Genomic DNA, 27,575 nt, shown 5'->3' with positions numbered 1-27,575 from the left:
TGTAAACTATGGCGCGAGCGAGTGGTTGAAAATCTGTTTCTCCTCTGGCGTCCTGCTACACACAGCTGCGGCCTGATTAATAGGGAACGATGGTGCCATTTTCCGAGGCGACCAGTGGGGGCGCCATTCAGTCAAAAAATATGAAATCAAATGAAATGGCTACTACATAGTTGTTGTTGTGTAACCATAAATGAGAAATTTCACATTTTAGTTTAAGTGAAAGATTTCAAAGATAAATTGTCTCATGTGATAACCAACGTGATTTACAAAAATAAGTCTGTAAGAAACATGGGAACATTTACTTTTTTATATAAAAACAGTCACTTTCATTATTTGAACAGAACTCTCACTTTGCACAACATCAATATAATTACAGACACATGGTTTCAATGTAAAGTACACCTTTACAATCTTTACATATTACGCAGTATTTTATACTATGTCTCAGACATAACAAATGGCAGAAGTTGTTACCATGTACTGCCTCATATCTTGTGTAACATAGGTAGGAGACAGACATGTACAAAGTAAGACCAACAGTAAGACCACGTAAGACTACCAGTCCCCCACTGCTGCTGAGGTTTGTTTTGCTGCCACAGTAGTTTTTTTTTTGTGTGTGTCTGGTCTGTACTTTTAAAACTTGATTCTATCTTTTTAATCTTTTTCATTCACCAGAGTCCTGTATTATCTTGTGTATATTGTATTGCTGTTGCTAGCAGTCTTGCGGAACATGTCACACAGACACCGTGTTCTAAACGTTTGACACTCCAATACCCTGGTCTAGCATTTTGAGATTTGAGCATTAAATCTCAAATCTCAAACTGGAATTGCCTCCTTAGGAGGAGAAGGAACAGTTTAACTCTTCAGTCCCACCCTCACAAGGAGCGTTGGCAGCAAGATCACCTAAACTCTGGATCTTTCGGTCCAGCATCACAGATCTCTGTGACCGTGAGGCTTAAGAGTCGAAGCCCATTTTGCCAGCAATGCCTGACGGTCCAGATCGGAGAGGTGGAGCGCTCTTGCCTTCGTCACCTCCCTCTCCATGCAGCCAGTCCATCTTCTGAAGATGCTGCTTGACGGCGTCATCAACACGAGCATCAATCATGGCCTCTGTTAGGATCCCATCTTGAGAGGAATATGCTGCGGCCTGGGAGGGCATGAAACACCATGTTCCATTACTTAATGAGAACAACGTTGCAGCACTTGGATATATGCAGTGTTATTTAACCACTTAAAGGGGAATGAAACCCTAGGCTGATCGTGTTGCTAGTTTTCCAGTTCAAGTTAAAAACTACTGCAGGGCAGGCTAGTAAGCAACGCAGCTAAAGCTAATAAAATGAATAATGGGTATGATAGATGTAGGTGTGCCCAGAACCATGGGAGTGCCAATGGTCAATGCTTGCACATTCTCACACACATAAATGTAACCCACCCGTTATTAATTTAATTAGCTGCATGTAAGCACATCAATTAGCTGATGTAAGCACCCAGCACTGTACTGCTTACATCAGTGTACTATAACATTAGCCTTATGCAGCCTGCCATGTTTTTTATCCTGCTATTGTTTTTAAACAGAACCGGAAAAAAATCTACAAAATCAACCTAGGACCCCTTTAAGTCCAATTTTACACTTTGTCAACAGTATCATGCAAAAATAGCAGACCTACAAGCTTACGAAAAAACACATATACAAGCTCACAACGTGTCGTGGCAATATAAAATAATATATTTGTGGATTAAAACATATACACTGTATACAAACTCTATTCACTATTTTTTTTTATTAACAATACACACCTGCCACGCCACACCCAGTTTGGAGATCTCTCTGCCTGACATGCCCACTGTGCGCACTGCAATCTCAGAGCACTTCACTCCATAGTCAAACTGGGCCAGCTTCATCCTCCTGCAGAAAAAGGATGAAAAACATTAAGATTTTTCCGTTAGATCGGCTATTTTTGGCTAATGTTCCCCCCAGAATATAGATGCTGGGGTTCAAGTGGTCAACAAATTGTTGACATTTTACTGGGTTGGCGGCTGGAATGTCCTGCTTTTGTTGCATGGTGTGTTGTGTTGTGTCCGTGTGTCCGTGTGTGTGTGTGTGTGTGTGTGTGTGTGTGTCACATGCCACGACTCAGCTGCCAAGACCCCTAAGACTGTTTTGTAATTAATGCCTCAGCATGGCTGGCTGGGCTCCATTTTCACAACAGGCTGTTTCTGAGCCACCACCTGAAAAAGGGCCTGTATCTGCACAGCCCTAAGCTAAGGATCTCTCTCTCTCACACACACACACACACACACACACACACACACACACACACACACACACACACACACACACACACACACACACACACACACACACACACACACACACACACACACACACACACACACACACACATAAAAGGCACTCCATTATATCACTCTGCATAAACAAATCTAAGCAAAACAGGTCCATTTGTACAATCTCAGTTAAAACAGGGATAAATTAACACTGAAAATGTTACAGTGTATACATGGGAGGTTAGATACTGTGTGTGTGTGTGTGTGTGTGTGTGTGTGTGTGTGTGTGTGTGTGTGTGTGTGTGTGTGTGTGTGTGTGTGTGTGTGTGTGTGTGTGTGTGTGTGAGAGAGAGAGAGAGAGAGAGAGAGAGAACTTGCACATATAGATTTATGTTTACAGTATATTTACAGGAGTGTAAAATATGTGTGCAAGTGGAATTAATGTCATGATTCTATCTGGGCGAGCAGTGGCTTGGTTAAGAGGCCCATTTAAAAAACACCTGTGTTGCTGTGCAAGTTAAAATACTCACTGCCTCCCTCCGGTGGCCGGCTCTAGCACGTATTTGTCAAAGTACAGTCGCACCAGCCGTTCCCTCTCCTCAGGACCTGGTAGAGCGAAGTTCACTATTTCATCGATACGGTCATTTATGGCCCAGTCAAACTGCTCCGGTTGGTTGCTGGCAAGAACCATCATAAACCTACAGACAACGTACAGATGGCAAGGGGACTGGAATGAGAGTAGCAATTGACCGCACAAGTAAAAGTCCTTAAGGTCCTTACGCACTGGACCCACTAAACTAAACAGCTGTTTGTTTCAGGAGTACATCAGAAACACGCACTACAAATCATCCTGTATGAATGAGGCATCACCAAATTAATAGTTTGATGTAAAATTCATGACGCTCCCGATGGGCAAGGACCTTTAGCGTTTAACCGAGGCCTCCCCATTTTTGTCATGTCAATGTACACAAAAAAGCAAGAGAAAATAGCAGATCTACAAGTTCACAAATGTGCCGCGATTTGACACGTTCTGAGCTTGTAGATCGGTTATTTTCACTGTGCAACACCACCGTACAACAAAGTGTAAAATAAGGCTTAAGTGGTTCACTCCAAAAAGAGTACCAGGGTCTTTGTCCTTTTGGTTCCATTTGTACACTTTTCAGAGTCAAATTGACTGAGGAAGTTATAGTGTCCTGGGGATACATATATGAGGTTCATATGGAGTCAGAGAGTATGATGTGAATAAATTGAAGTACTTGTTGCTCTGTTCTCCAGTGCGATACAGGAATGCATTCAAAGTGGCTCTGAGGTCTTCACTGATCTTCTCCTAAAAACAAGGACACAGACAGAATGCAAATGAAGTAACTGATAATAACAAGGGGAAATGATAGTGTGTTTTGGGAGCGCCAATACGTGGCATAAAGATAATGCACCTAGAAATGTACAAAACACAGACTTACAGTGGCTCTCTTGCGAAGGAATGCATCAGCCTCATCAACAAACAGCAGCAGACTAGAACAAAAGAGAAAGACATGATACATTTATTATTATTACTACATTGTCAGTAGTACAATGGGCAATCGTTCTGTTCTTTTTTATTCGGGCATATAATCTGAGGCTCCATTTAAAACCACATTAACCCGAGCCTCCCTATTTTGGTTGTTATTATAGGCGGACATTCTCAAAAAGGCTAGGCCTACAGTATATGCTTAACTTAATGCTTAATTAGTCTGTCGTAGCAGCTCTACATGTTCAAACACGTTGCATCGCACCCGACGCGGTCGTATGACAAATTGTAAATCAGGCTTTAGTACCGTAGTTAATTTGGTACCAGGAAGGTGTTTATCAGTGTAGTGGATTTGTTCTGTAGAATTTCTTACCCGCGGCGACTTGTATTAGCCCAGTCAAAAACTTTGTGCATTGCAGTCACACCATCACGACCCATAGGCGCCACGTCACCACCCGTCATGATTGCGTAATCCATACCAGAATGCATTGCCAGCTTCTACTCAAAACAGAGAAAAGTACCCCACAGTAGTGTAAAGCTGCCATATACATATAAAACCACACATGCATTATGTATGCATCGTTCATCTTTTGTAACCTTGCATTTACCTTGGCAAAGAGAGTTTTTCCAGTGCCTGGAGGTCCATACATGAGAATGTTTCTGTAAAGGCCACGGTTCTGTCTTGTATTTCTAGTTGCTATGGCAATGTCACGCACACGCTCTTCCAGGGACGGCTGAGTGACCAGAAGAAAATGCATTTATAGTGGTTGTAGGAAAAATAAATACACATCTGTATTTGTCACATCTGCCCTTTTATGGTACAAAGTCTCATCAGCATGAAGTACTGGCACTTACACTGAGCACAACTCCTTCAAGGGCATCCTGAGGTTTGCTTTTCAGCCGTTTGGCCACCTAAGAGGGGTGAAGGTAGAGAGAAAGAAGAGATGTTAAAGAGGCAGTGTCACTTGTCTATGGAGTAAACATTACTTCACTAGATCTGATGATGTGACTAAAATGTGCCATGTGTGTATTTTTGGTTTCTCATTGTAAGCCGCAAGCCTCTCTGGCAACTAGGGCGAATAGGAACAAACTGAACTTCTGAAGTATCAAGACCATAAAATGCATTGCTCAAAATAATATATTTTGCGGCCAATGTGAAAGCACATGAACCACCAGAAAATGTACAGTATAGCAACTATAGAATGAAAGAATGTGGAACTTCTCGATCATCTATGTAATCCACACATGTAAAACGCTACCTGTTGCAGGTCATTTCTTAAGTACCCCAGCATTTTTGTGTGTTTAAAAATACCGTTATTTTGCTGCTTTGGGGAGACTACAGTGGGTGGGTTCTACTAGTAATCACATAGAGATGAACACAACCATACAGTAGGTGTATGCTTGACCATATGAACCCTAGCAGAGGGAAAAAAGGAGTAAGTATTGAGCCCTTGGGGATCCCGGTCAACTAAGTATATGTAAGTGGTTATGTTCAATGCAATATAAAACCACAATGCAAATAATGAACCAAAACTATTCCTAAATGTGCTACCTTGATGGGATGCTTGAGTGCCTCTGCAACAGTGAGGCGGGAGGTCTCTCTGACCAACGATGGCTTCCCAAGTCGGGCCTCAATGTAGCGCCCTGCCACTCCTGTTGCATTGCGGGCTGTATATACTCCCACAGCTAAAAGGGTAAGTCCTGCTACCTGGTGAAGTGAGGGAAGAGTTGCACAGCATTCAGAGTTTCAATACAGTATTGATTATTGTCAACAGATATTATTATTATTATTACAAAAGGACAATACTAATTTAATCAGTTAAAGTCATACTCTGTAACATTAATTTTAGCGACAACCCTAGTAGCTCTGTCGACATTACAGCGTTAGTCTATTAAAGGAACGCTTCAGCGTTTGTCTATTAAAGGATCGCTGAAAAAGGAATGCTGCAGTGTCCTAGTGCACGAGGATATTAGTAATTAGTAATTTTGGCGTGTTTGGGCCGACACTCACGAATACAAATAAATAAAATGAAAGTGTTTAGAGAAGTTGTCAAAAAACACATTTATGTGAAATGGTTATTGTGAAAAATATCCAGTGAAAGATTATATCAAAAATAACCTTTGTTAATTGAAAACATTACAAAGAATTACTTTAAACTCTATACCTGTACAGGAATGTGCCTTCTACAAAGCCCAGAAATTCCAAATTAAACTTGTGCCCATGCTTTCTTGATAGTGGTATTAGCATAATTTCTCCAGTAAATTTAAGGGAAAGATCTTAATCTATGTTTCTTTTACTGACGTGATTACCCAGTCTGAACTGGAAAATTAGGGTTTAACAAGCAACATCTTTTTCTTTCCAGTAGGATAGATCAGACGGTTCACAAAGTCATTGTGGAGATGAAGAGATGTCTCACCGTAGCTGTGATTTTGTCCCAGTCTGACACAAAGGCCCGAAAACCTTCTCCGAACACAGTGCCGGCAGTCCTAAAAGAAGATTGGTCGTTACAACCTGGTCCTGGTTTCTTATTGTTCCATTGAGAATTCTTATGATTCTTTTTTTTAAGCAAATGTGAAAATGGTTTGGAAAACCATCTGTGGGTTTTATAAATATTGAACCAATGAAAAGTATTAACAAGAGCTTATGACTAAATAACAAAATAAGTACATTGGATACTTTGGAACACAAGTTATTTTTTCCCCATTTCCTGAAAAGTGATGGTTTTAGACATACTGTACAAGGTTTCCACCCGACAGAGGCGATATGTAGTGTATCTTACTTTATGGATTCCAGAACAGTCTGCCTGTGTTCTGCTGCCTTCAGACGGATCTGCTCACGTATCAGATCAGCGTTCTCTCTCTCCACGTGGGCCTGTGCTTTAGACTCTGCCTCGATGCGTAGAAGCTCGTTCTTGTGTCTCAGACCCATCTCATGCTCTATCGTTGCTAGAGACACCAGGACACAAGACACGTGGATGAAACTCCCCTCTAGAGAGGTGGTGGTTCTCAAAAATGTTCATGTCAAGGACCCACAAATGTATAAATGTGTTAGACTGTGCCCCCCCCCCCCCCCCCATCTGAAAATATGTTCTGACAGGGACCCCATACGAGGGTTGTTAAAATTGCTTTTCAAAATTCTAAATTTGGAATCAATTATAAAAGAATAGAATTTTTCAGGATTTTTTTCTTTTTTTTTTAAATAGCAGATCTACAAGCTCACAACATGTCACATCGAGGCGGGTTGTAAGCTGGTCGATCTGCTTTTTTTGAATAGCCTAAGTATAAAATAGGGTTAAAGTGGTTAATATATAAGACTGATTTTGATGCCATTTAACTAATTCTGCTGGGGACCCCCTGGAACACCCTCAAAGACCCCTTAGGGTCCCTGGACCCCAATCTGTAGTTTTCCCACTACTGTGTGATTGGCTTAACAGAGCGAGGCTAATGCAATATTAATGCAATACCTTTCCTCATGGCCTCCTGTTTATGCACCGACTCCTCTTGTTTGCGAAGGTTTTCCTCATTTATGGCTTGCTGTAAGAAAACAAAATCCCAATTAGATTTTAATTACACCAGGCAAAAACTAATTTGAATTTAATATAATGGATATGGCCTAACCTGTTGTCTCAGTTGGTCCTCGTACCTCTGTCTGGAAAGTCTGTCTTGGTACTGAGCTCTCTGTGATGGGCCAGAAAAGACAGTAACCATACTGACCACAATATAGCACCCCCTGCTGGACTAACAGAACTCATAACCATCATTCTGGTTCAATAATGCACCATGGTTAGGGCTGGGTAATTAACTGAAAATATATTGAAACCGTTATTTAGAACCCACTTGATCTTGTTCATTTTTATTTAAATATTTTCAAATAATAATACTTTGTTAATTAAATAATCGAGGCAAAAGTTTCAAATAAATCGAGAGATTTATTTTAAGTCATATCTCCCAGTCCTAACCATGGTCACATTAGATTCTTTTCTTAAAAACATTTAGACGAGGGGCAAAAATAGATCCTACAAGCATCATAGCGTTGTACATCTGAAATTCTGTCAAAAGCAGACCCTCATGATGATTTAATTCTCACTGCTTGATGCTGTTTGGTCTCCTCATTCATCGTTTTCCTCTTCTCGTCTCCCTGGATGCGGAGCTGGTCTCCTTTGAGCTGTTCAACTGCAGCCTCGTACTCCTACCACCACGACAAAGGAACATAAACAACAGAGAGATGAACAGAAATAACAGACAAAAGGAACAGGAATAACATCACAAGAAACTCCAAGAATCTGTTGAACACACATATTACAGCAATGCCATGCTGAACGTGAGTGATGTGTTGAACATGACAACCTATAAATTCAGCTGTATATTGATTGCAAGAAGAGTGTACATGCACTTGAACGTGCCTATATACAGTATGCGTTATCTTATTCCGAAAAAGGAAGGGCTCGCAACTCACTTTAAATGCTCTAAAACTGTAATAAACAGCAGTCAAACAAACAATGTTTCGACCTTGCAGTCTTCTTCAGGTTAGCATTTTGTTTGACTGCTGTTATTTAAGTTTTGGAGCATTTCAAGTGAGTTTTTGAATGAGTTAATCTTATTTGCCATTTAATTAGCAGGAAAATACTGTGGGAAAAAACATGCACACCGCCACAGTTCTTTAAACAAGTGCTGGACCCAAAAATAATCAAGTGAAGAAAAGGGAAGCCTAACACAGGCAAAACGTTTGTTTTTTTTGGTTAAATAATTAACCAAAAGGAGCAATTGTGTGCAGACGTTCCCTTTTTCTTCACAGGAAAATGCTGTGCCAGGACTAAACCAGGTTTTTGTTGGGTCTATGGCGCAATCACATTCTGCTCACTCTAGATAGCAATGCTGCACCAACAATGTGCCCAACCACACCTCAAGACCAAGGTGTGGTTGGACATGGGCGCACAGATGAGCCCAAGTAGCGAAGCACTGATTTGCTACTTTACACAATGTGGATGCTGGGTAGGTAGTGTAGGTTGTAAACTAGCAATGACACTTGTGCTGTGCTCCGTTTTATGCCGTGTGTGTAAGATAGAGCCTATGCTGTAAATGGGTGTACACACGGTCACCTTCAGCACTACAGAAAAGTGATGCATCACTTTACTGTGAATCTGTTGAGAGAACTTTGACAGTACCTTTATTTTGCTGGTGTGTTCCATCTGAACGCTCTGCTCCTGCATGCGAGCCAGTTCCAATGCCTCTTTGGCATGACCTGAAGTTCAGAGACAACACAGGGCTCTAGTCCAACACAGCAGTTCAATTTAAAATTGATGACTTTACAGTATTACTATAATATATAATAAGGATCCAGTGTTACTTTGGGTTACATTATATAGTAGATCAATCATGATTGATAATCAAGTGATTATTGTGATGATCACACAAAATATGAGTATATAGCCTAATAATGGACATAAGCAGGGCTGCCAACATTCTGCAAGAGTCTCCTTGATTTCAACCACATCTTCTTGATTGTAACTAATTTCCTTGATTTCTCCTTGATTTGGTATCAAACTCCCAAAATTCACCAGAACACAGGAAATGACATGTACTCTGTTAAAAAGTTTTTTGTTTTAATTAACTCCTTGATTCTCACAGTCTGATGTCGGTAGGCCTAGTGTGAGGCAAGTTTGCGACTTGTGACCTTTGCACTCTTCACCTAGAATAACCTAGAAGGTCGAGTGAGTTCAACCCTGCTCTGTGATAGATGTTGCATCAGCATCATCACTGATTCACTGACTGAGACAGAGCATGATGGTGCTGCTGCCTGCATCTCATGCTACTGTTAGTTGTGAACATGAGTCATCATGCTGCTAAGAAACAGTATAAGACTCTTTATTAAAATAAGTATTTAATATTTGCCCTGAGATGATGACTTACGAGACTGGTCCAGGTTCTTGGCTGCCTGGGCTGCTCGCTCCAGTCCCGTTGGATCGAAGTTGCTCCATTTGTCCTTGGGTTTATCTCCACCGCCGCCGCCGCTAGAGTCGCCGCCGGCCTGGGGAGGAGGTGGCGGGGGTTCCGGCAGGCCGGGCGGTGGGTCAGGCTGACCTCTGTTGAGTCCAAACAGCCAGGACATCGCACTGATTGCAGTGACAGACAGCGGAGCGCTAAGGAGAACACCGGCAAAACGACACCTAACTGTCAGTCACCTCACTTCCTCCACACGCGTGCGCAGCTGTCATGCTGCTACCGTCTACGCAAGCGCACGAGACTATGACGCAACTTGACGTAACATGTTTCTGAATAACAGCCTATGTGATTGGCTAACGACGAATACGACACTTTCTCATTGGCCGTCTCCAGCAGAGGTTATTGTGAGGCCCCTCCATAGAGTTAAAAATAATAGAGAGGGCACCGGATATCGCCTCCCGTCCACTTGCATTGAGTTGCTCACCCAGCGCGTGAAGCGAATTCACCCCTTCTTCCGGGTTGTAAAGTGTGATGGGCGTAGCCTATTTGGGGCCACTGTGATCCGTTCTGCGTCACAGAAGTGACGCGTTTTACGTCACAGAGGTGCGCGTCCCTGTGCGCAAGCGTGTGCGCAAGCTCGTGAGCCAAGCCCATTGGTCGAAACAGTTTTCGCACAGTGGCCCCATTCCGTTTAAGCTGCAGTACCTACGAATGGCCAGCATGTCCATTTCGCTTCAATGCAAGCACTGGGTTCTGGGGGCTTGGGGCCCCTCCCAAAATGATACGGTGGCCGTGGAGGTAATTTATTTAACCAAGGTTTAATATTAAACTCACATTGGCACCATAGACTGCAAAGAAAAATATTACCTAACTGAGTGTGGACTAGAGCAGTGGTTCTCAAAGTTGGGGTCAGGGGACCCCCAGGGGTCTTTGAAGGGGCTCCAAGGGGTCCCCTCCCCAGCCAAATGATTGATAGTAAATGTACCCTCATGTGTTTGTAACTCCAAGACAAGAGCGTACAAATGGAACCATGCTCAAGAGTTAAATTAACACTGATGATACCACAGTGTAGACTGGGGTCCCAGAGATCAAAATGGTTATCAAATAATGGCCTAAAGGGGTCCTTCTCAAACAGGGTTCCGCGGGCTAATGTGTGTCAATTTGGGGGTCCTTGACATGAAAAAGTTGGAGAACCACTGGACTAGAGTATACGAATATCTTGAACTTTAAAGATTCAGCAGAAACTAATGCACACCCTGCACACTAATCAGCATGACATTACATTAAACATGAGGACAATGGCCTGAATAACAAAATCTTTAATCAACAATAACATTTTACATTCACGTTTACCAGAAGAATTGGTAAAATACACATATTTACAGTACAGAGGCAAAAGGTTTTAGAGTCAACATAATCTGTCTGCCTTACACCAGGGAACTGTATCATAGTTGGTTTGTGACTGTTTATCAAATGTATTTGGAGGAGAGCATTATGATCATAGCTATTCATAATCACATTCACAAATCAAAGGGGTTGGTAGTGGCTCAGCAGGAGGTAGAGTGGCCGCTTGAGGAAACCGAAAGTTTCCGGTAAGATCCCTGTCTTCCCCTGGGTTAGTGTCAATGTGAGCTTGAGGAAGACACTAAACCCATAAACTGTTCCCTATCAGCAGGTTGATGCCTTGCATGGTTTCCTCTGCTGTCTTTAATGGCTGTGAAAGGACATTTGTGACATCTTTTCCACAAATATATTGGAGGGCCATTTGATGACTATAAGCCAGAATGCTAAATAAATACTGGATCTAGCAGCTTTTAAAACTGACATAGGAAACAACTGTAGTAGCTATGCAGTAGGGCTGCACGATTATGGATACAGTGATAATTGTTTTTTAAAACAAACATTTGACCAAATAAAAGGTGTTTGAATTCATCGCCAACTTTCACGATTACATAATTGTGAAACATAAAATCACAAATTCTGAAAAATGTTGATGAAATTGTGCAGCCCTATTATGCAGTCTGCTTAACCATTGCATGTACATGATCCAGAACCCAGGAGCAGCACTCTACACAACAACAATAGCAATAGGAAGTCCACACATCAAAAGGCAGGATTGTTACTGATGAAGAACAACACGAGAGAAGACACCAGCAGGTTCTGAGCCATCGCCCAATGCCGCACGGAATCCTTCCTCTCGCCGCGCTTGTGCCAGCTTCGTTAGAGAGAGAAACGACCGAGGTTCGGTGATGGCAAGATCACTAAGAACCCGGCGATTGACTTGAACGCCAGTCTGTACGGGAAAAACAGAAAAGTGCAGGCAGATGAAATTAAAATAAGAAAATGGAGCTACATCAGTATTGGAGTGTAAATCATGTTCTAAAGACTATACTGATCAATACTGTAAAGTGGAAAAGACACACAGTGGATTGATCGATTGATTGATTGAATACTTGTATTAACAAGACTATGCTGTCACAACCTTTGACAGTACAGGTAGTACAGTCAAAGGTTATGCTGAAGCCTCAGGGGCTTGTTTCCACTGTGGTCCACTGTACTCAATTCATCAGTAATACACATAATACATACAATACAAAACATATTGGAATAAAGCTCAGTATAATCATAAGGTATATTCACAGAGAAAGGAGGGGTGGGGGTGGGGGCAGAGGATTGTACCATTAAGGTGTTCAAGAAGTTAAACTATGTTCACTTGTATTTTGAGGACAGGAAATCAAATTAGTTTTGAGTTTAGGTAGGGTCCGGAGTCGAGAACCTTTATGTCTTTTGGTAAGTCATTCCACATTTCGGTGGCAGCATAGCAGAACGCATTTTTACCCATTTTGAACAGAATTTTTGGGGGAACGAGCCGAGGTCAAATGATCTCCTTCTGGTGTTATGAATGAATGAATGGTAGGATGATGTAAGACTACAAACCTTTATCATGTTGTGCATAAGGGCAGGGTACTTCATACCATGCTCTCGTGATGCTGCTGCGATGCGTGTAATCCACAGCTTAAAACACACAGCACAGAACAAAAGGAACAAACAATGAACACCATAGACTAGAGGCAACCTAAATTCACACCTATTGAGATTTTAAATGACAGAATTAACAATTGGATTCTTATTCTCTATACTAAGAAAATGTATGGCATGACAGTGTAGTTTGGACATTTTGCTTAGTCACGGGAGGCCTACTGAAGCACGAAACACTGTATTGTTAGCCTCGTAGCATAATAAACCTTAATAAGTCATATTAAGGTTTTCAGAAATTTTGAAATGAAAAATCACTATTTGCCACTATTTGTCATCTAGTTGACTGAGAAAAAAACTGATTTGCTGATTCACCCTGCCTTATTGCCTATGTCAGAATGCTTATTACATTCAAAAATCACTTTAAATTACTTTGGCATAAAGTGATTTTGGAATGTAACAAGCATTCTGAAGGACTGAGCAGTGGAACAGCTTACAACCTGTAAATAGTAGTATTACAAATCAACAATGAATGATCTATTCTAGACATATTCAGGTTAAATATTCTGATATCAGCCAAGCCCATGTCGTACTATTCAGCGCATTCAGGTTCTCAATGTAGTGCCACTGCCCAGGGACCAGTGAAGGAGGTCCAGGGAGTCCTTAGATAAATGATTATGATAGTTATACTGTAGGAACCAATAAGTGGACCTATACAGGTCGTCTGTAACTCAGAGTGTACAAATGTACAACTTTCCATTTGTACAGTCCGAGTTAGAAATAAACCATATCAAATGGGAGGCCTAATGCATATCAAATGGGGGGTTCTTAATTAAAAAGGCTGAGAACCAGTGCAATAGTCTTAAGTGATATACTGCTGTATGGCATCCAAATGTATATACTTTCCCCATTTTCTTAAACTGTTTTTATTATATTTTGACACTTACTTTGGCAATGCAAACGTATGTTTTCTCATGCCAATAAAGCTCCTTTGAATTGAAAATGTAATTGAAAAAAATACTCACCGATCGCATGTTACGTTTCTTATGCTTCCTAGCTTTGGTGGCGTAGACAAAGGCCCTTCTTACGGCTTTAACAGCCAGACTGTAGCAGCGATTCTTCCTGCCTCTGAAATGCTGTTGATATAACCCAGAAAAACAATGACTCGCATTGTCATCACCATCATTTGATTAGATTTGCTCTAAGACAGTGAGACATCCTTTCACGTGGTCAAAGGGCATCTCCAAAGATTAAACAAAATTAATTGGCTGTTTGCAAAAAAAAAAGCACAGGAAAGTACAGTACAATACAAGGTCTGCTAAAGAGGACTTTAAACCCAAGAAAGCCTATGGCTTGTTTCCATTGGGGTCCTCCTTTGTACTCACTTCATCGAAACTCATGTCAAAGACATCATCACAGACGTTTAGTAATGTGTTCAGGCTAAATTACGATTCATACCAGAACAAAAATAAATGTACTCTTATGTAACTGTACACAAGGCTGAACAAAGATTAGTCCTCCAACATGACTGTCATATATTATGCATATGACATATATTATGACATATATTATATGACAGTCATGACGAAACTTCAACCTGGTGTTTACAATTTGTCCCTTTTTGGCCTGTACATCATTAGATTTCAACAGATTTCAAATATAAAGTGCTTACCCCATATAGCCAAGGATGTTACAATGTTATACGGGCCCTCAGAAGTACCCGTATCTTCCGTATTGTTCAATAACAAGCATTTTAATCCGATCGGTGGCCATTTTCTCATAGTTATAAAATGTATCAGAGTGCAATACACCTCCCAACCGATAGGGTTGCGTAGTTGACAGCAAATGGCAAAAAAACTAAGAAAATGGCCACCGACCGGTTTAAAATGCTTTTTATTCAACAATACGGAACATACGGGTACTTCTGAGGGAACGTATATAATCTTAACATCAGTGGCCATGGGGTAAGCACTTTATATTAGAAATCTGAACGTTTATGTAGCTGTACGGGCCGAAAGGGGAGAAAGTGCAAACACCAGGTTGAAGATTCGCCATGACGGTCGTGACAGACCGTCGTGTGGTCCATGGCTAAACAACGATAACCTGTTATAAAGCTAACATTAGCCTCTCGCCCTCTCCTTACCCGTGCATGCTTGAGAAGCTCTTGAATCTTCCAGTAGCTGTCAGGTCCACGGTTTCGTACCCAGCATGATAATGTCAGAAACACCATTTTCTATTCGGTCAATATTATTATAGACTACTTTATTAAACACTTTCTTTACTACATTAAAGTGACCTTAAACTATATGCTCCATCTGCGTGGAAGTCACTGGTGGGTGGGTGAGCAGTGTTGCCAGATTTTGAGACAGAAACAAGCAACCAGGTGACAGGTCTATACAAAAAAAAGCCCAGAAGAAGCGACTACATGAGCACTTTAAACATTGGCTATTTGAAAAATAAATATTTTCAAAAGAAAGTCTTGGAAAAAAAGTGAAACATTTTGAATATTTGTTTAAACATTTTAACACAAATCTGGTATGGGGGTTCCCTGGCACAAAATATGTTTTAGATGGGGGTCGGTGGACAAATACATATTCATTTAAGGGTCCTTGAAAATGTTTGAGAACCACTGGTTTAAACGACATTTGGAAAAAAATAAGCATAAATAAGCATACAAGCCCAAAAAAACGCAACCAACTACTTTACAAGCAACTTTACAGAAAACAAGCCCAAAGTCGCTTATAAATAAGAAGACATGGCAACGCTGGTGAGGAGGACTGGTTGAGTTCAATTTCTCAATCCCTGCGGCACACAGGTGCGGTGCGCTGAGTTTGTTTGGATTTGTTTATCATTTATGTGTGTCCTTGTATTTTAGTTTGTATTATAAGTAAGCAATGTTGACGATGTGAAGAGTGCCAAATAAAATAATAGGGCGATTTAATCACTAAATTTGTAATGAAATAACAAATAACAAACTCGGGTGGTTTGTTATTGTGTAACCGGGACACACCGCGGTTGAACAAACGAGCGTACTCTCCAGAATGACGGCGCAGCCGCAGTGCAGCTTGGGGTAGGATCAAAAACTGGGATCATATTTGCTTAAGAGGCTGCTGATCCGGTCTGGCTCCTAGCGGATACGGAAACTGTACACAAATATGTGCGTATGTCAGGGGCTACATTATACCTCTATGGTCAGGGGTCTTCAACAGGGGGTCCGGGACCCCGAGGGGTTCCTCAGAGTTACTACAGGGGGTCCGCCAAATCTTTGTGTGACATGATTTTTTTTTACATTAACCACTTGAACCCTAACATCCCTTTTCTGAGGAGAACTTGTGCCAAAAATAGCAGATCTACAAGCTCACGACGCCTCGCGCTGCGCATAGACTGTATGGCGCTGCAAGGGGTTGTGAGCTTGTAGATCGGCTATTTTTGGCAAAGACGTATAGGTGTAGAGGGAAAAAAGAGCTGACCAAGTTAAACAAAAAAAGTTTAATCTGAAACACATTTTTTTTACAATATAGAGGGGTCCATCTCTCTCTCAACTAGGGGGTCCTTGGCCTGAAAACGTTGAAGACCCTTGTATGTGCAATTCTACCGGATACAGTAGGCGGGCTTTAGACCGGATCACACTAAACTAAACCCTGGTCGGTGGTGATGACGTGAGCTTACAGTTTAGCTGCTGTGGAAACTCTGAGGTCAGACCTGCCAACATGTCGGCCCCTGCTCTGTCGTCCTTGAGTCGCTGTGGCGTTTTGGCGTTTCGTACCCCCGTCGTCGCGCTTGTGGTATGATGACATTCACGTCAATACACACATTGCAAAATCAACTAGCAACGTTATTGTATGTTATGAGGATATTATATGGGTGTTATAATATAGATCTGTAGGGAGGTAGGGATCGAGGCTATCGGCTATTTACAGACGTTTAGAAACAGGTATATATACATATTGTAATTACATATTATGGTGTTTACATTGACCTAAGTACTGTTTCAGTTAAGCTAACATTACATAATATTATGTGGAGTTATGGTTCCAATTAACTTTATCTACCGTGGTATTATAGTTTACACACCGTCACCTGGGTTGAGATAGCGTTAATGCTGCTACGGCCACAGCCAAGATGTCCTCAGGTGCACCATTTAGCCTATACACTCTTATCCAGGAAGTATTTTATAGTGTTGTAAGAGTCCCATAAGGCAGTGGTTCTCAGCCTGTAAGTTCACAATATTTATCTGTGGGACCGAGTCAAACTAAATGTAATACCACAACTCCTACATTCCAAGTGCTTGTCAGGGTGGGGCTCCCCACTTCAAATATGATTATTTTGGGGGGTCACCTCCTCAAACGGTTGAGAACTACTGCCATTAGGGTTAAAAGCAAAGCCTAAACAACGCACTCCAAAGGGAGTAACATGAGTGTTTGTCAGGGTGTGAGTCATGCTGAGGAAACCTGACTACTGTGTTGAAACAAACATAGGCAGACTAGGCAACTTGGGACTTTTCTTCTATTTGCATATGTCTATAACACTTTAGAGCACCTTGTTTTCTACTAGTTATTTAAAATTAAGGATGCACTCTAGTTCTTAATTATGCCCAGGAATCTTGTTCAGTGTTGTTGTAGCTCATGCCTTATCACACTTAAACACTATATGACTTTACTATGATGACGCAGTTCTAGTTCTAATTCAATCAAATGTTTGCTCAATGATGTAATGGTTAAAGACATTTAAACAAATGTACCCATGGTGGCTTAGGGTGGGATCCTACTTTGCTCTTTGCTCTATGTTTTCTCAATTTTTCATATTTTCAAAGCAAAATCAAAAGTGGACTGCTCATTGTAAATAATAAATACATTGACAAGTTAATACTTGTCATTTAGACCTACATTACAGTTTCGTTAGCCTACTTGTAGTCCGAATACCTCATTAGGATGAGAGAATGAATAGTGACCTGTACAAAACATCGACAGAAAATGATATTATGTCCTCTTTTCTCCTCTGCTGTCAGGCGGTCAGGTATGCCCAAACAGCAGCAGCTCCAGCACCGCAGCCCAGAGTAAAGAAATTCCAAGTGTATCGATGGGATCCAGACACTCCAGGGGACAAGCCCCGCATGCAGACTTACGAGATCGACCTCAATACGTACGTAACGTTTCGTGCAAAATGGAAGAAAATTCACAAAATGTGTTGGATTATCATATGCAGTGTCAACAGCAGAACCTGGTCTTTGGTTATTCTATTAATAAGAACCAGTTTTAGGCGACATAGCTGAATGGTTAGAGAGCCCGCCTGTGGAGCAGGAGTCCCCAATTGCCCCAGGTTCGATCCCAGGCCAGCAATGTGTTGAATATGATCGGTCGAACTGTCCATTTCACGGGGGAAATTCAATTGACAAGATACAGATACAGTTTCCCTTTTCTTTTCTTTTTTTTAATGATTTTCCGCTTGCTTTTGCCATTGTTTATATATTATCTGCAGCCTAGGTGGCTGGACCGCATTCCTAAGCCAATAATTTTGATGACCGGTAGAGTCTCCAGTAGGAGACTCAATTGACCTGCATTTGAGTCTCCGCCGGTCATCAAATTATTTGCTTATGAATGCGACAAAAACAAAAAAATCTTAAAACAAAAAAAGACATGCATTGAAAAGCCAAAAATCTCAGATGCTTTTACCTTTTCACGTTTTGACTATAAATTTAATGAGTAGCGATGTTCTTCCCTCAAACAGTTGTGGCCCCATGATTCTTGATGCTCTCATCAAGATCAAGAATGAGATGGACGGTACTCTGACCTTCCGCCGCTCCTGCAGAGAAGGTAAGTCTACCTTTAGAGTTTCAACAACACATGGCGCTTTTGTACTAAAGAGTGTATTTTAGACTTAAATGACATTATTTTGCATGTTTAGTCCATTGACTTTACATTACTGCCAACAATTGTCTGAAGCATTACATACCTCTGTTTTTTTTAATTCTGGAATAATTACCCAATTTACCTTTTTTAATTATCAGACATTCAGGTGATAAAACCACAGTAAAATGATCCCAAGGCTGCTTCCAAGGCTAATATTAACATCATGTAGAAGTCATGGGCTTTTGAATTGCATTCATCATTTCTCCAAAGGCTATTTTCAGTTTAAAACAAATCCAGTTGGAAAAAAGTTGAACGCACCAACTACATTATCAGTGTTGCTGCATTACCATTACAGCATTGGTGTACTGAAATGAATTATACCATTGTCTTCCTGGAAGGGAGGAAAAACACGTTCAAAATCTAAAACTACAGTATGCTTTGGAAAATTGTTTGTAGTAATCTAAAATACATGTGCTTTGTAGTCAATGGTCTAAACGTGCAAAACACTTTGTTCCTCTGAGATGGCTCAGTCTCAGAAAAGTGTATGTGTTCTCTATATTTTTATTGCAGGTATTTGTGGTTCTTGTGCAATGAATATCAATGGGGGCAATACGCTGGCCTGTCTCAACAAGATTGACACCAACGTCAACAAGCCAACAAAGATATACCCCCTGCCACACATGTATGTGGTCAAGGATCTGGTTCCTGTGAGTACCATAACTCAGGATTGCTGTGTAATAGGACCCCAATGGAAACAAGCCATAGGCTTTCTTGGGTTTTAAATCCTCTTAGATTACCTTGTATTGAACTGTACTTTCCTGTGCTTTTTTTGCAAACTGCTAATAAAGTAATCAATCAATCAATCAATCAATCAATCAATAGTAAATGACATTCAAAATTTAAGCCAAGACAACATTCTGGTGTAATTACACATTGTTTGCATATAGATACATCTATCTGAAGGTAGGCAAATACAATTTATATTTTGAAATGTATTATTGTTGTAACGGTTGTTGGCAAACTTGTTTGTACAGGATATGAGTAACTTCTATGCCCAGTACAAGTCCATCGAGCCCTATCTGAAGAAGAAAGACGAGACAAATGAAGGGAAGGAGCAGTACTTGCAGACTGTGGAAGACAGACAAAAACTGGTTTGTACATGTGCAGATTTTAAGCAAAACACAAACGAGCAATTCGCTTTGCAGCTATGACAGCGAATCAGCGATGTGAAATTAAACTGGATGTTCTTCTCTATGCAGGACGGCCTATATGAATGTATTCTCTGCGCCTGCTGCAGCACAAGTTGCCCCAGCTACTGGTGGAATGGAGACAAATACCTCGGACCGGCTGTTCTTATGCAGGTTTGTATGTAATGTAATGTGTCTCCCCGTGTGCATGTGCCAGAGTGTACATTCACATGCAAATTGATGTTCATCAATTCATAAATAAGCCTAATATCTAGCTAACAAATGGTTGGTTCATATTTGATTTATAATTAGTTGCACACGGGTGCAACTAAGTATAAATCTACAAGCTATGAGCTTGCAGATCGTCTATTTTCTATTAACTAAGTATCAACTCAGGCTATAATCCCACTTTCTTTCAGGCCTACCGATGGATGATTGACTCACGAGATGAATTCACAGAGGAGCGCTTGTCTAAGCTGCAGGATCCTTTCTCCCTCTACCGCTGTCACACTATTATGAACTGCACTAAGACCTGCCCCAAGGTAACCACAGGACATGTATCCCATGTTACTTCAGACCTGTGCTGCACATTGTCATCATCATGTCTTTTCCTATCTGCATCCTGTATATCCTATCGACCCTGCAAATGCATCTCCTCATTCTCATACTTGTCTCTGTTTCAGGGTCTGAATCCAGGAAAGGCAATAGCTGAGATTAAGAAGATGATGGCCACTTATAAGGAGAAGAGGACGGCTACTGCATAAAAAACTTAGTCATTCGTCCTTAAACCTTTGCCATTGTCTTTAAAATTATATATTGCTTTAAATGCATAGAGGTCTTATGATCAACCTGTAACACCGTGACACTCGGGCATGGAAGACAGTTAACTCCATCTGCATGGGTTTGAGGTCTTATTATTCTGCCAACGCACAAGTATGTGTATGTATGCAAGAGAGAGAAAGGGTGTGTTAGGGTCATAGATTATACAGCTTTGTAGATATTTACCAATGACCCTAGTGTGTGTACTGTATGTTTGTTTGTATATTTGAGCGACATTACTTTGCATACCGCAAGAAACAATGCATTATCTGGTTCCGGCCCATTTTCAGCTTTGCTTGTATTAAGTGTGCGTGTGTGAGAGAGAGATCGAGAGAGAGAGAGTGAGTTTTGGATCAGGAAGTTATTTGTTCACAGACACGGTGAATATCATTCTCTAAATCTTCCATCACACCATCAGCAGTCTGTTTTATTGTAAAATAAATCACTATAATACATGCTGTTATCATGTTTTACTTTGTCTCCACTGGTGGTATCATTTATCTCACTTATTAGTACAATGCTGGGGAGATGCTGTTTAGGACACTACAAATGAATACTGAGAGTAGCATTCTATGTCCCTAGATGTCACCCTTGTGCAGAGTTTCCAAACTTTAGGGGTAAATGGGAAAAAGTAGGGTTCTAAATTGGGTGTTGAAAAGGTAAGTTCATTGCCTTGTGTCAAGTTGAATATCATGAAATTTCATTTCATATTCTACATGAAAAGCTGATTATTAAATATATGTATAAACAGACTGGCAGGCTGATATGACGATGGCACATCTGGGGTTTAGGTGTAGGCTACTGTCTGATCAGATGGAGGCCACGCTAATTGGATCGAACTCTTACTTAGTGGTGTGAAGAACTTGGAGTAGACGTAGATGCTGTATTTGATATATATATTGATACAAATTTGCATCATTTTGCCTGTACTGGGTGGGGATCGGTGCTGGGACCCAGTAGTGGAGAAGTACTCACATTTCTTAATAAAAGTATCAATCCTACAATGCAGAAATACTCTCTTACAAGTACAAGTCTGGTATTCAGAATTTACTTGAGTAAAAGTGCAAAGGTATTGGCATCAAAATGCACTTCAAGTACCAAAAGTAGAAGTAGGCCTACTCATTATGCAGAAATGTTTCATGTTTTCAAAATGTATAAAATCATTTGACAATAGCAGATCTACAAGCTCATAACATTGCAATTTTCAAATAACCAAAGTCTATATAGGGCTGAAGTGGTTAATGTATGTTTTGTAATAATATTTTAAATCTACAAATTAACTAGTAACTGAAATTGTTGATTTGTAGTGAAGTAATTAAAAGTACTGTATTTGCGTCTGAGATGTAATGGAGTAGAAGTAAGTATTGAAATTTGTTTTAAAAAAAAATACAAATAAATGGTATTGTATTATAAGTAGCCTACGGTACTTGAGTACATGTACTTCGTTACTTTCCACCACTGCTGGGACCATGGATTGGAGACTGTAACGGGGAGGAGACAAATGGAGTGGAGGTGGTTACAATGTATCCAGCAGCACTGTGGACACATGAGATCTGAGGATAGTCGGAGGAGTGAATCAAAGTTAAAGGTAAGCGTTTAAAATCTTATATTATGTACATTTCTGCTTTGAATGCATGAACCCAAAATGCATGCAAAAGTGATACAACTTGTATACCAGGTTAAGTTTCTTTGGTTTAATATAATTTAAAAAAGTCAATGGTTTTGCAGACGGTTTCCGAGAGGTAGCCCGTTAAAATCCACAGCTCCAAATCGTTTTTTTAATAACTGATGGGTGCAAATTGCGCCTGTTTAATAATCGCACTAATTGACACTGGTTTACATTACTCTTGCACCCCAGACAATGTCGTAGGCCAGTGGTTCCCAAACTTTTTAGCTCGAGACCCAAAAGACTCAAGAGAGATTTGATCTCTCTTGAGTCCCAAACTAGTCAAAATAGCCGATCTACAAGCTCACAACACATGCAATGTGACATGTTGTGAGCTTGTAGATCTGCTATTTTCACTACTTCTGAAAAGTATTTCCCCCCCTCTAATCAATGGGTTAAAAAAAAGAAAAGGAATTATTTTGAAAAACGTGACATTTTTTAACTTAATTACATTTTTTGAATTTTGGGGGATTTTTTTGAAAATCTTTTGAAATAATAAAAATTAAAAACAAATTGTAGGAAAAAAAATAATACAGGGGTATTTACTTGCGTCGCATAAAAATTGGTCCGCGACCCACTGTTTGGGAAACAGTGTTGTAGACTATGGTGTTGCTGATGATGATACATTTTGTTGTAGCCTAACGGTTCTTCCGAAAATGACATGTGGTCTTCTGTTTTCACTGGAGAAGATTCTGTAATCTGGGGGGTGGGACTTCACAGCACAGCCTGTGGCAATGACAATACAATGGAGTGAGGTTGGCCAACACTAATACACACACACACACACACACACACACACACACACACACACACACACACACACACACACACACACACACACACACACACACACACACACACAAAAAGTTGGGTCAGTAGAGTTTGGGGGTCTCTGGGGGCAGAGCAGAGGGAGACATGTAGAGATTTTTCTTGCTTTGATTCAATACTATTATATTAACAGTTTGCAAAAAAGGCACAGTGGTACAGATTTATACAAAATTATGCTAAAAGGATAACCTAAAAAATCCCATGGCTTATTTCCATTGAGGCCCTGTGTATTCAATTCATCGACACTTCATCTTGCAAACAAAAGTCAAACTGTGTTTTAGTAAATAAATGACAGCAGCAACCCCATCCCCTCTTTCTGTTGTGGTTGTGCCCAAATCCCCTCACAGTCCCTTTGTTTGGGGGAGGGGGTCTTTAGGAAAGCACAGACTAAATGGGGTTGTGAGGGGGGGGCTAATCGCTCCCAGATGTGTGCTGTGAAAACATATGGTTTCCGATAGCCACTGTGATGCACAAGAGGAATGTGTGAGCACAATCCTGTGTTTGTACTCACACACATATATACAAAATACAAAGTTATTGATGCACGGGCAAACCTTGTCCCCAGGCGTGTTTACATCCCAGCCTGCTTTTCATGGGCCCTCTGAACTATAACAATGTTACCACTTGACCACCTCAAACTCTATCATCTATGATGTTGAGAATTTCAAAGCAAAACCATCTTAAAAGTTGCATCGTGTGTGAGTAAACTGAGTCAAGGTGGTTATGGATAGTTTTTCATTGTGATTTGAATTAATCTATTTGAAGAATATGAATTACTGTCAATTTGTCCAAATGACTTATGACTCAAACTGAGGAGCTCTTTGCTTGGTGGAAAGAAGGAGAGAGGGGGGAGGGATTCAAGGAAATGACCAGTGAGGGCGACAAAAGGGAAATGAAAGATGTGGAGAGAGAGAGAGAGAGAGAGGGGGGGGGGTATAAGAGGCAAGGGAGGGGTGGGGTAGAGGGGTTCAGTGTTTCTTTTCCTGGAATGCAGCCCCGAGACGTCTGCTGTAGTGAGCTCTCGCAGTGAAACGAGGAAAAGTAGGAAAACAGAGAGATTGTTAAGGAAGACAGACGTGCCACATTCTTGCTGTCAATGTTTTCCCTTTCTTCCCCATATGACTGTTTGGGGCCAGGGGAGCAGGGGGAGAAGAGGTGAAGGAGGGCATAGAAATTGAAATTGGCGGGGGGTTGGAAAGGTAACCGAGGGCAGAGGGGGGAAAAGAAACTGTGGAGGGAAAGCAGAGGTGAATTTGGGGTAATGGGGGGAAGTACAGTACTGTAGGTACACAGAAGAAGCCCGTGGTAATGTCATTTTTACGGCTGTTCATTCCCATAGATTTTAGCCATTTTTTTCGTATGGCTAATTTGTACCGGTCTATGGACATTCAACAAAGTATAACTTATCCCTTCTTCTTTCTTTCTTCTCTTTCATTTTCCCCTCAGTGTCAAAGTCAGTCTACCTCCTAGAGTGACCATGAGAGTACTACTATTACTATGCATGCCAGGTAACTCCCCTGCAGAAGTACTACATGGCCTTCACGGTTCACATTATGCTCAATTTCACAGTTTTGTAAATACTTAGTTTTTTTTGTTTGTTGCCAACAGTTCTGTTATTCGCCCAAGGCCAGTACCAGGAACCTGTTTCTTTTTTGGGTGAGTTCATTAAGATAATTTCTTTTGGCTTGAATTGTTCCTGCTCAGCATCGTCAGTATTTGTAACTATCGCACTCACCACATCTGTTTACCATTCTGTGTGTCACCTGGCCTAGGGGATTTATTTCCTCCCTTTCTTGTTTACCCCACAGAGAGGAACTGTTGTCATTAGAGTAAACAGCACTTTGGCCACTAAAGCACATTATTGGTTAACATCTTGAGCATGAAGTCATACATTTGACCTAAGAACGCTTGCAGTCTCCGGTGTTGGCAAGCAGGTGGTACATTTTATGGGGTGCGGTGCTTTATGTGTGTGTGCATGTGTGCATGTGTGCATGTGTGCGTGTGTGTGTGTGTGTGTGTGTGTGTGTGTGTGTGTGTGTGTGTGTGTGTGTGCGTGTGTGCACGTGTGTGTGTGTGTGTGTGTGTGTGTGTGTGGGGGGGGGGGGGGGGTCTGTTGGAGTGGAGCTACAGAACTAATTGGTTTCACAATGTTGATCTCATGAAAACCAATTTCATTTTTTTTTTTGCAAAACCTGCCCTTCACAGAGGACTATGGCCCTGATTATTTCCCAGGTGAGATATGCTGGCACTTGCATAGATGCACTCTGAATGTGGATGAACATTTATGTTATATTTGAACACAAATGTATTCTTCACAGAGGTTTTCTCTTTCTCTCTCTCTGTTTAGACACCCCTGAGCCCATTTCTGACAACCATCAGTCTCTCCCTGGAACTTTCCAGCAGCAGGTTCGGCCAGTAGTGCGTCCAGGACAGTCAGGTATGTGTGCACTGACTAGGCATGTGCAGCTCCTGAATTCTTCTGGTGTCACTTTCATAAGATTTACAATTCTTAAGTTATAACCGTGCCTGCAAGTGGACTGTGAAATCCATTTATGAATATGTATTGTCTTTGTCTCTGTCAGAGTCTGAGTTGGAGACGGAGCCAACAGAACCGGGCCCTCTTGGTAAGAAAGCTGCGGGACTAAAAACGAAAATGCTTAAGTGATTATTTTAATGTGTTTTGGATTATATCATGAGGTCCTGTATTACATATTGTTTTTCCGTGCTGTACTGTAGATTGCAGAGAGGAGCAGTACCCATGCACTAGACTCTACTCTGTTCACAAACCATGCAAGCAGTGCCTGAATAGCCTCTGTTTTTACAGGTATGTTGAATGTGACACAGCTCAGTGGTTACTTTTTAAAAACGTTATTACTTTTGAAGTACATCAGCTTCACCAAGTGAACCTGTTCTTTTTTTTCCGCGTGCAGTTTGCGACGAGTGTACGTTATCAACAAGGAGATTTGCGTCAGGACTGTGTGTGCACATGAAGAACTGCTCAGAGGTCAGTCCAGTATGGGGTATGTGTGTGTGTGTGTGTGTGTGTGTGTGTGTGTGTGTGTGTGTGTGTGTGTGTGTGTGTGTGTGTGTGTGTGTGCGCGTGCGTGCTCATGCGCGCTCGTGCGTGTGTGTGTGTGGTGTTGTTGGTGGGTGGGTGTGGGTGGAGGTGTGTGGCTGGGTGGGTGCATGCATGCGTGTGTAGACAAAGAAGCTTAATCTGCACACCAATAGGTGATGGAGGTGAAAAGATACCGTTTACATAGGAAAACGGTTGAGGTTGAAGGACAGATGAACTGAAACTTTGTTGAATGAAGTTTCAGTTTCCCCCTTTTTCTTGTGTGTGGGGGTATAGAAAACAATGTAAACAAAAAAGGATGCAAGCTACCTCAACGGAGAAATGCTTTTGTAACCTTCCCATCATCTCCCTGTTTTAGCGGACCTGTGCCGTGATCAGTTCTCTCGCTGTGGCGTAGCGGCGGTGAGCGGACAGTGTGGCTCACTAAGCAGCAGTTGTGGAAAGAGCTGTGGGAGCTGCTGAGAGAACATGGGAGTTCAGCGAGGATGGCTGCCCACGTACTGCCGCATCTCCACCCAGGCCAGAACACACCCCTTCCTGTCCTCTTCCTCCCAGCCACGCCTTGTTCCCTCACCTCTTCCTCCGACAACTCCTGTACTGCATAGTTCCCCTGCACTAAAAGAACTTTGATATGTTCTGTTCTCTTTTCTGTTTTTCATATCTCTGTCCGCTTAATGACCCCCCCCCCACCTGCCCATATATGTCAGACCAGTAGCTCATGTGTGTAAGGATACATATACTCAAAAGAGCATTGATGATTGTATAATTCACTGGTGCTATAAAATCAATATCACACTGGTGCTATGAAATCAATGTCACACTGGTACTATAAAATCAATATCACACTGGTGCTGGTGCTAGAAAAGCACACATTCAGAGATGCACATAAAAATGCGGAATGTTTTTATTGTATTTTGTTGTTGTTGCCATAATTCACTATATTAATCTCATCTTTTTGTTGTGTTTGTTATTTTACTGTCTTGAAAAGCAGCCTTAGTCATGACCAACTCAACACTGGTGGCCACTGTGCACTGACATCAGACAAAATCCAACATATGGTCATCAATAATCTAATTGATTGGGAGGTATAGATCATGAGACATATGTGAAGATATGTGTGCTGACTGACCTCAGTTTATGTATCATTGCCACTTGGACCTGCACTTAGCACCCCAAGCAGCATATACATTCATATTCCAGTGGCAGGACGTGCTTTGAAAAGGCATCTCACAAATGACCTCTGTACTACTGCTTTGTAAAACTGTCACTATAAAGACTGAGAAAAAAAATGTTTTTGTTTGGTTTGTTTATTACTACAACTTTGCAATGGTGTTGTACAGTATATATTCCAATATGGAATGCACACACACAAAAATAATTAGACTCCAAAATGGTGTCATAAAAGTGTTTATGCGAGGCATTATTTATTGGGTACACA

General features: G+C 41.2%; 4 protein-coding genes across 5 annotated transcripts; 2 read left to right on the top strand and 2 right to left on the bottom strand.

Moving 5' to 3' along the window:
* Window positions 1-293: 293 nt before the first annotated feature.
* On the bottom strand, window positions 294-9,991 carry atad3 (ATPase family AAA domain containing 3). The gene is made up of 16 exons (XM_084062057.1): window positions 9,704-9,991; window positions 8,959-9,035; window positions 7,881-7,982; window positions 7,412-7,471; window positions 7,258-7,327; window positions 6,574-6,739; window positions 6,211-6,280; window positions 5,346-5,501; window positions 4,649-4,705; window positions 4,402-4,527; window positions 4,167-4,291; window positions 3,747-3,798; window positions 3,543-3,613; window positions 2,817-2,984; window positions 1,798-1,906; window positions 294-1,147 (listed from the first exon to the last, which is right to left on the bottom strand). Exons 1-16 carry the CDS (start codon window positions 9,900-9,902, stop codon window positions 956-958), a joined length of 1,800 nt encoding a protein of 599 aa, XP_083918183.1. The 5' UTR covers window positions 9,903-9,991; the 3' UTR covers window positions 294-955.
* Window positions 9,992-11,039: 1,048 nt separating this feature from the next.
* Window positions 11,040-15,056, bottom strand: mrpl20 (mitochondrial ribosomal protein L20). Its single transcript, XM_084062085.1, has 4 exons — window positions 14,856-15,056; window positions 13,738-13,848; window positions 12,674-12,751; window positions 11,040-12,029 (listed from the first exon to the last, which is right to left on the bottom strand). Exons 1-4 carry the CDS (start codon window positions 14,940-14,942, stop codon window positions 11,856-11,858), a joined length of 450 nt encoding a protein of 149 aa, XP_083918211.1. The 5' UTR covers window positions 14,943-15,056; the 3' UTR covers window positions 11,040-11,855.
* Window positions 15,057-16,376: 1,320 nt separating this feature from the next.
* sdhb (succinate dehydrogenase complex, subunit B, iron sulfur (Ip)) lies at window positions 16,377-21,040 on the top strand. The gene is made up of 8 exons (XM_084062070.1): window positions 16,377-16,497; window positions 17,721-17,854; window positions 18,440-18,525; window positions 19,132-19,268; window positions 19,596-19,712; window positions 19,821-19,922; window positions 20,168-20,290; window positions 20,432-21,040. Exons 1-8 carry the CDS (start codon window positions 16,423-16,425, stop codon window positions 20,510-20,512), a joined length of 855 nt encoding a protein of 284 aa, XP_083918196.1. The 5' UTR covers window positions 16,377-16,422; the 3' UTR covers window positions 20,513-21,040.
* Window positions 21,041-22,074: 1,034 nt separating this feature from the next.
* mfap2 (microfibril associated protein 2) lies at window positions 22,075-27,426 on the top strand. 2 transcript variants are annotated; one of them, XM_084062082.1, is made up of 9 exons: window positions 22,075-22,155; window positions 24,508-24,569; window positions 24,670-24,717; window positions 25,267-25,293; window positions 25,409-25,498; window positions 25,644-25,685; window positions 25,798-25,885; window positions 25,992-26,065; window positions 26,496-27,426. In XM_084062082.1, the coding sequence occupies exons 2-9, from the start codon at window positions 24,539-24,541 to the stop codon at window positions 26,597-26,599; spliced, it is 504 nt and encodes a 167-aa protein (XP_083918208.1). In that variant the 5' UTR covers window positions 22,075-22,155; window positions 24,508-24,538; the 3' UTR covers window positions 26,600-27,426. The 2 variants fall into 2 exon arrangements, with proteins under 2 accessions (XP_083918208.1, XP_083918209.1); XM_084062083.1 differs by lacking the exon at window positions 22,075-22,155 and adding an exon at window positions 22,968-22,988.
* The last annotated feature ends 149 nt before the right edge of the window (window positions 27,427-27,575 follow it).

Source organism: Gymnoscopelus microlampas, assembly GCF_963454915.1.
Source record: "Gymnoscopelus microlampas genome assembly, chromosome: 7".
Classification (NCBI taxonomy): domain Eukaryota; kingdom Metazoa; phylum Chordata; class Actinopteri; order Myctophiformes; family Myctophidae; genus Gymnoscopelus; species Gymnoscopelus microlampas.
The sequence above is the reverse complement of the archived record's forward strand: the minus strand, read 5'-3'. Positions and strand labels throughout refer to the sequence as shown.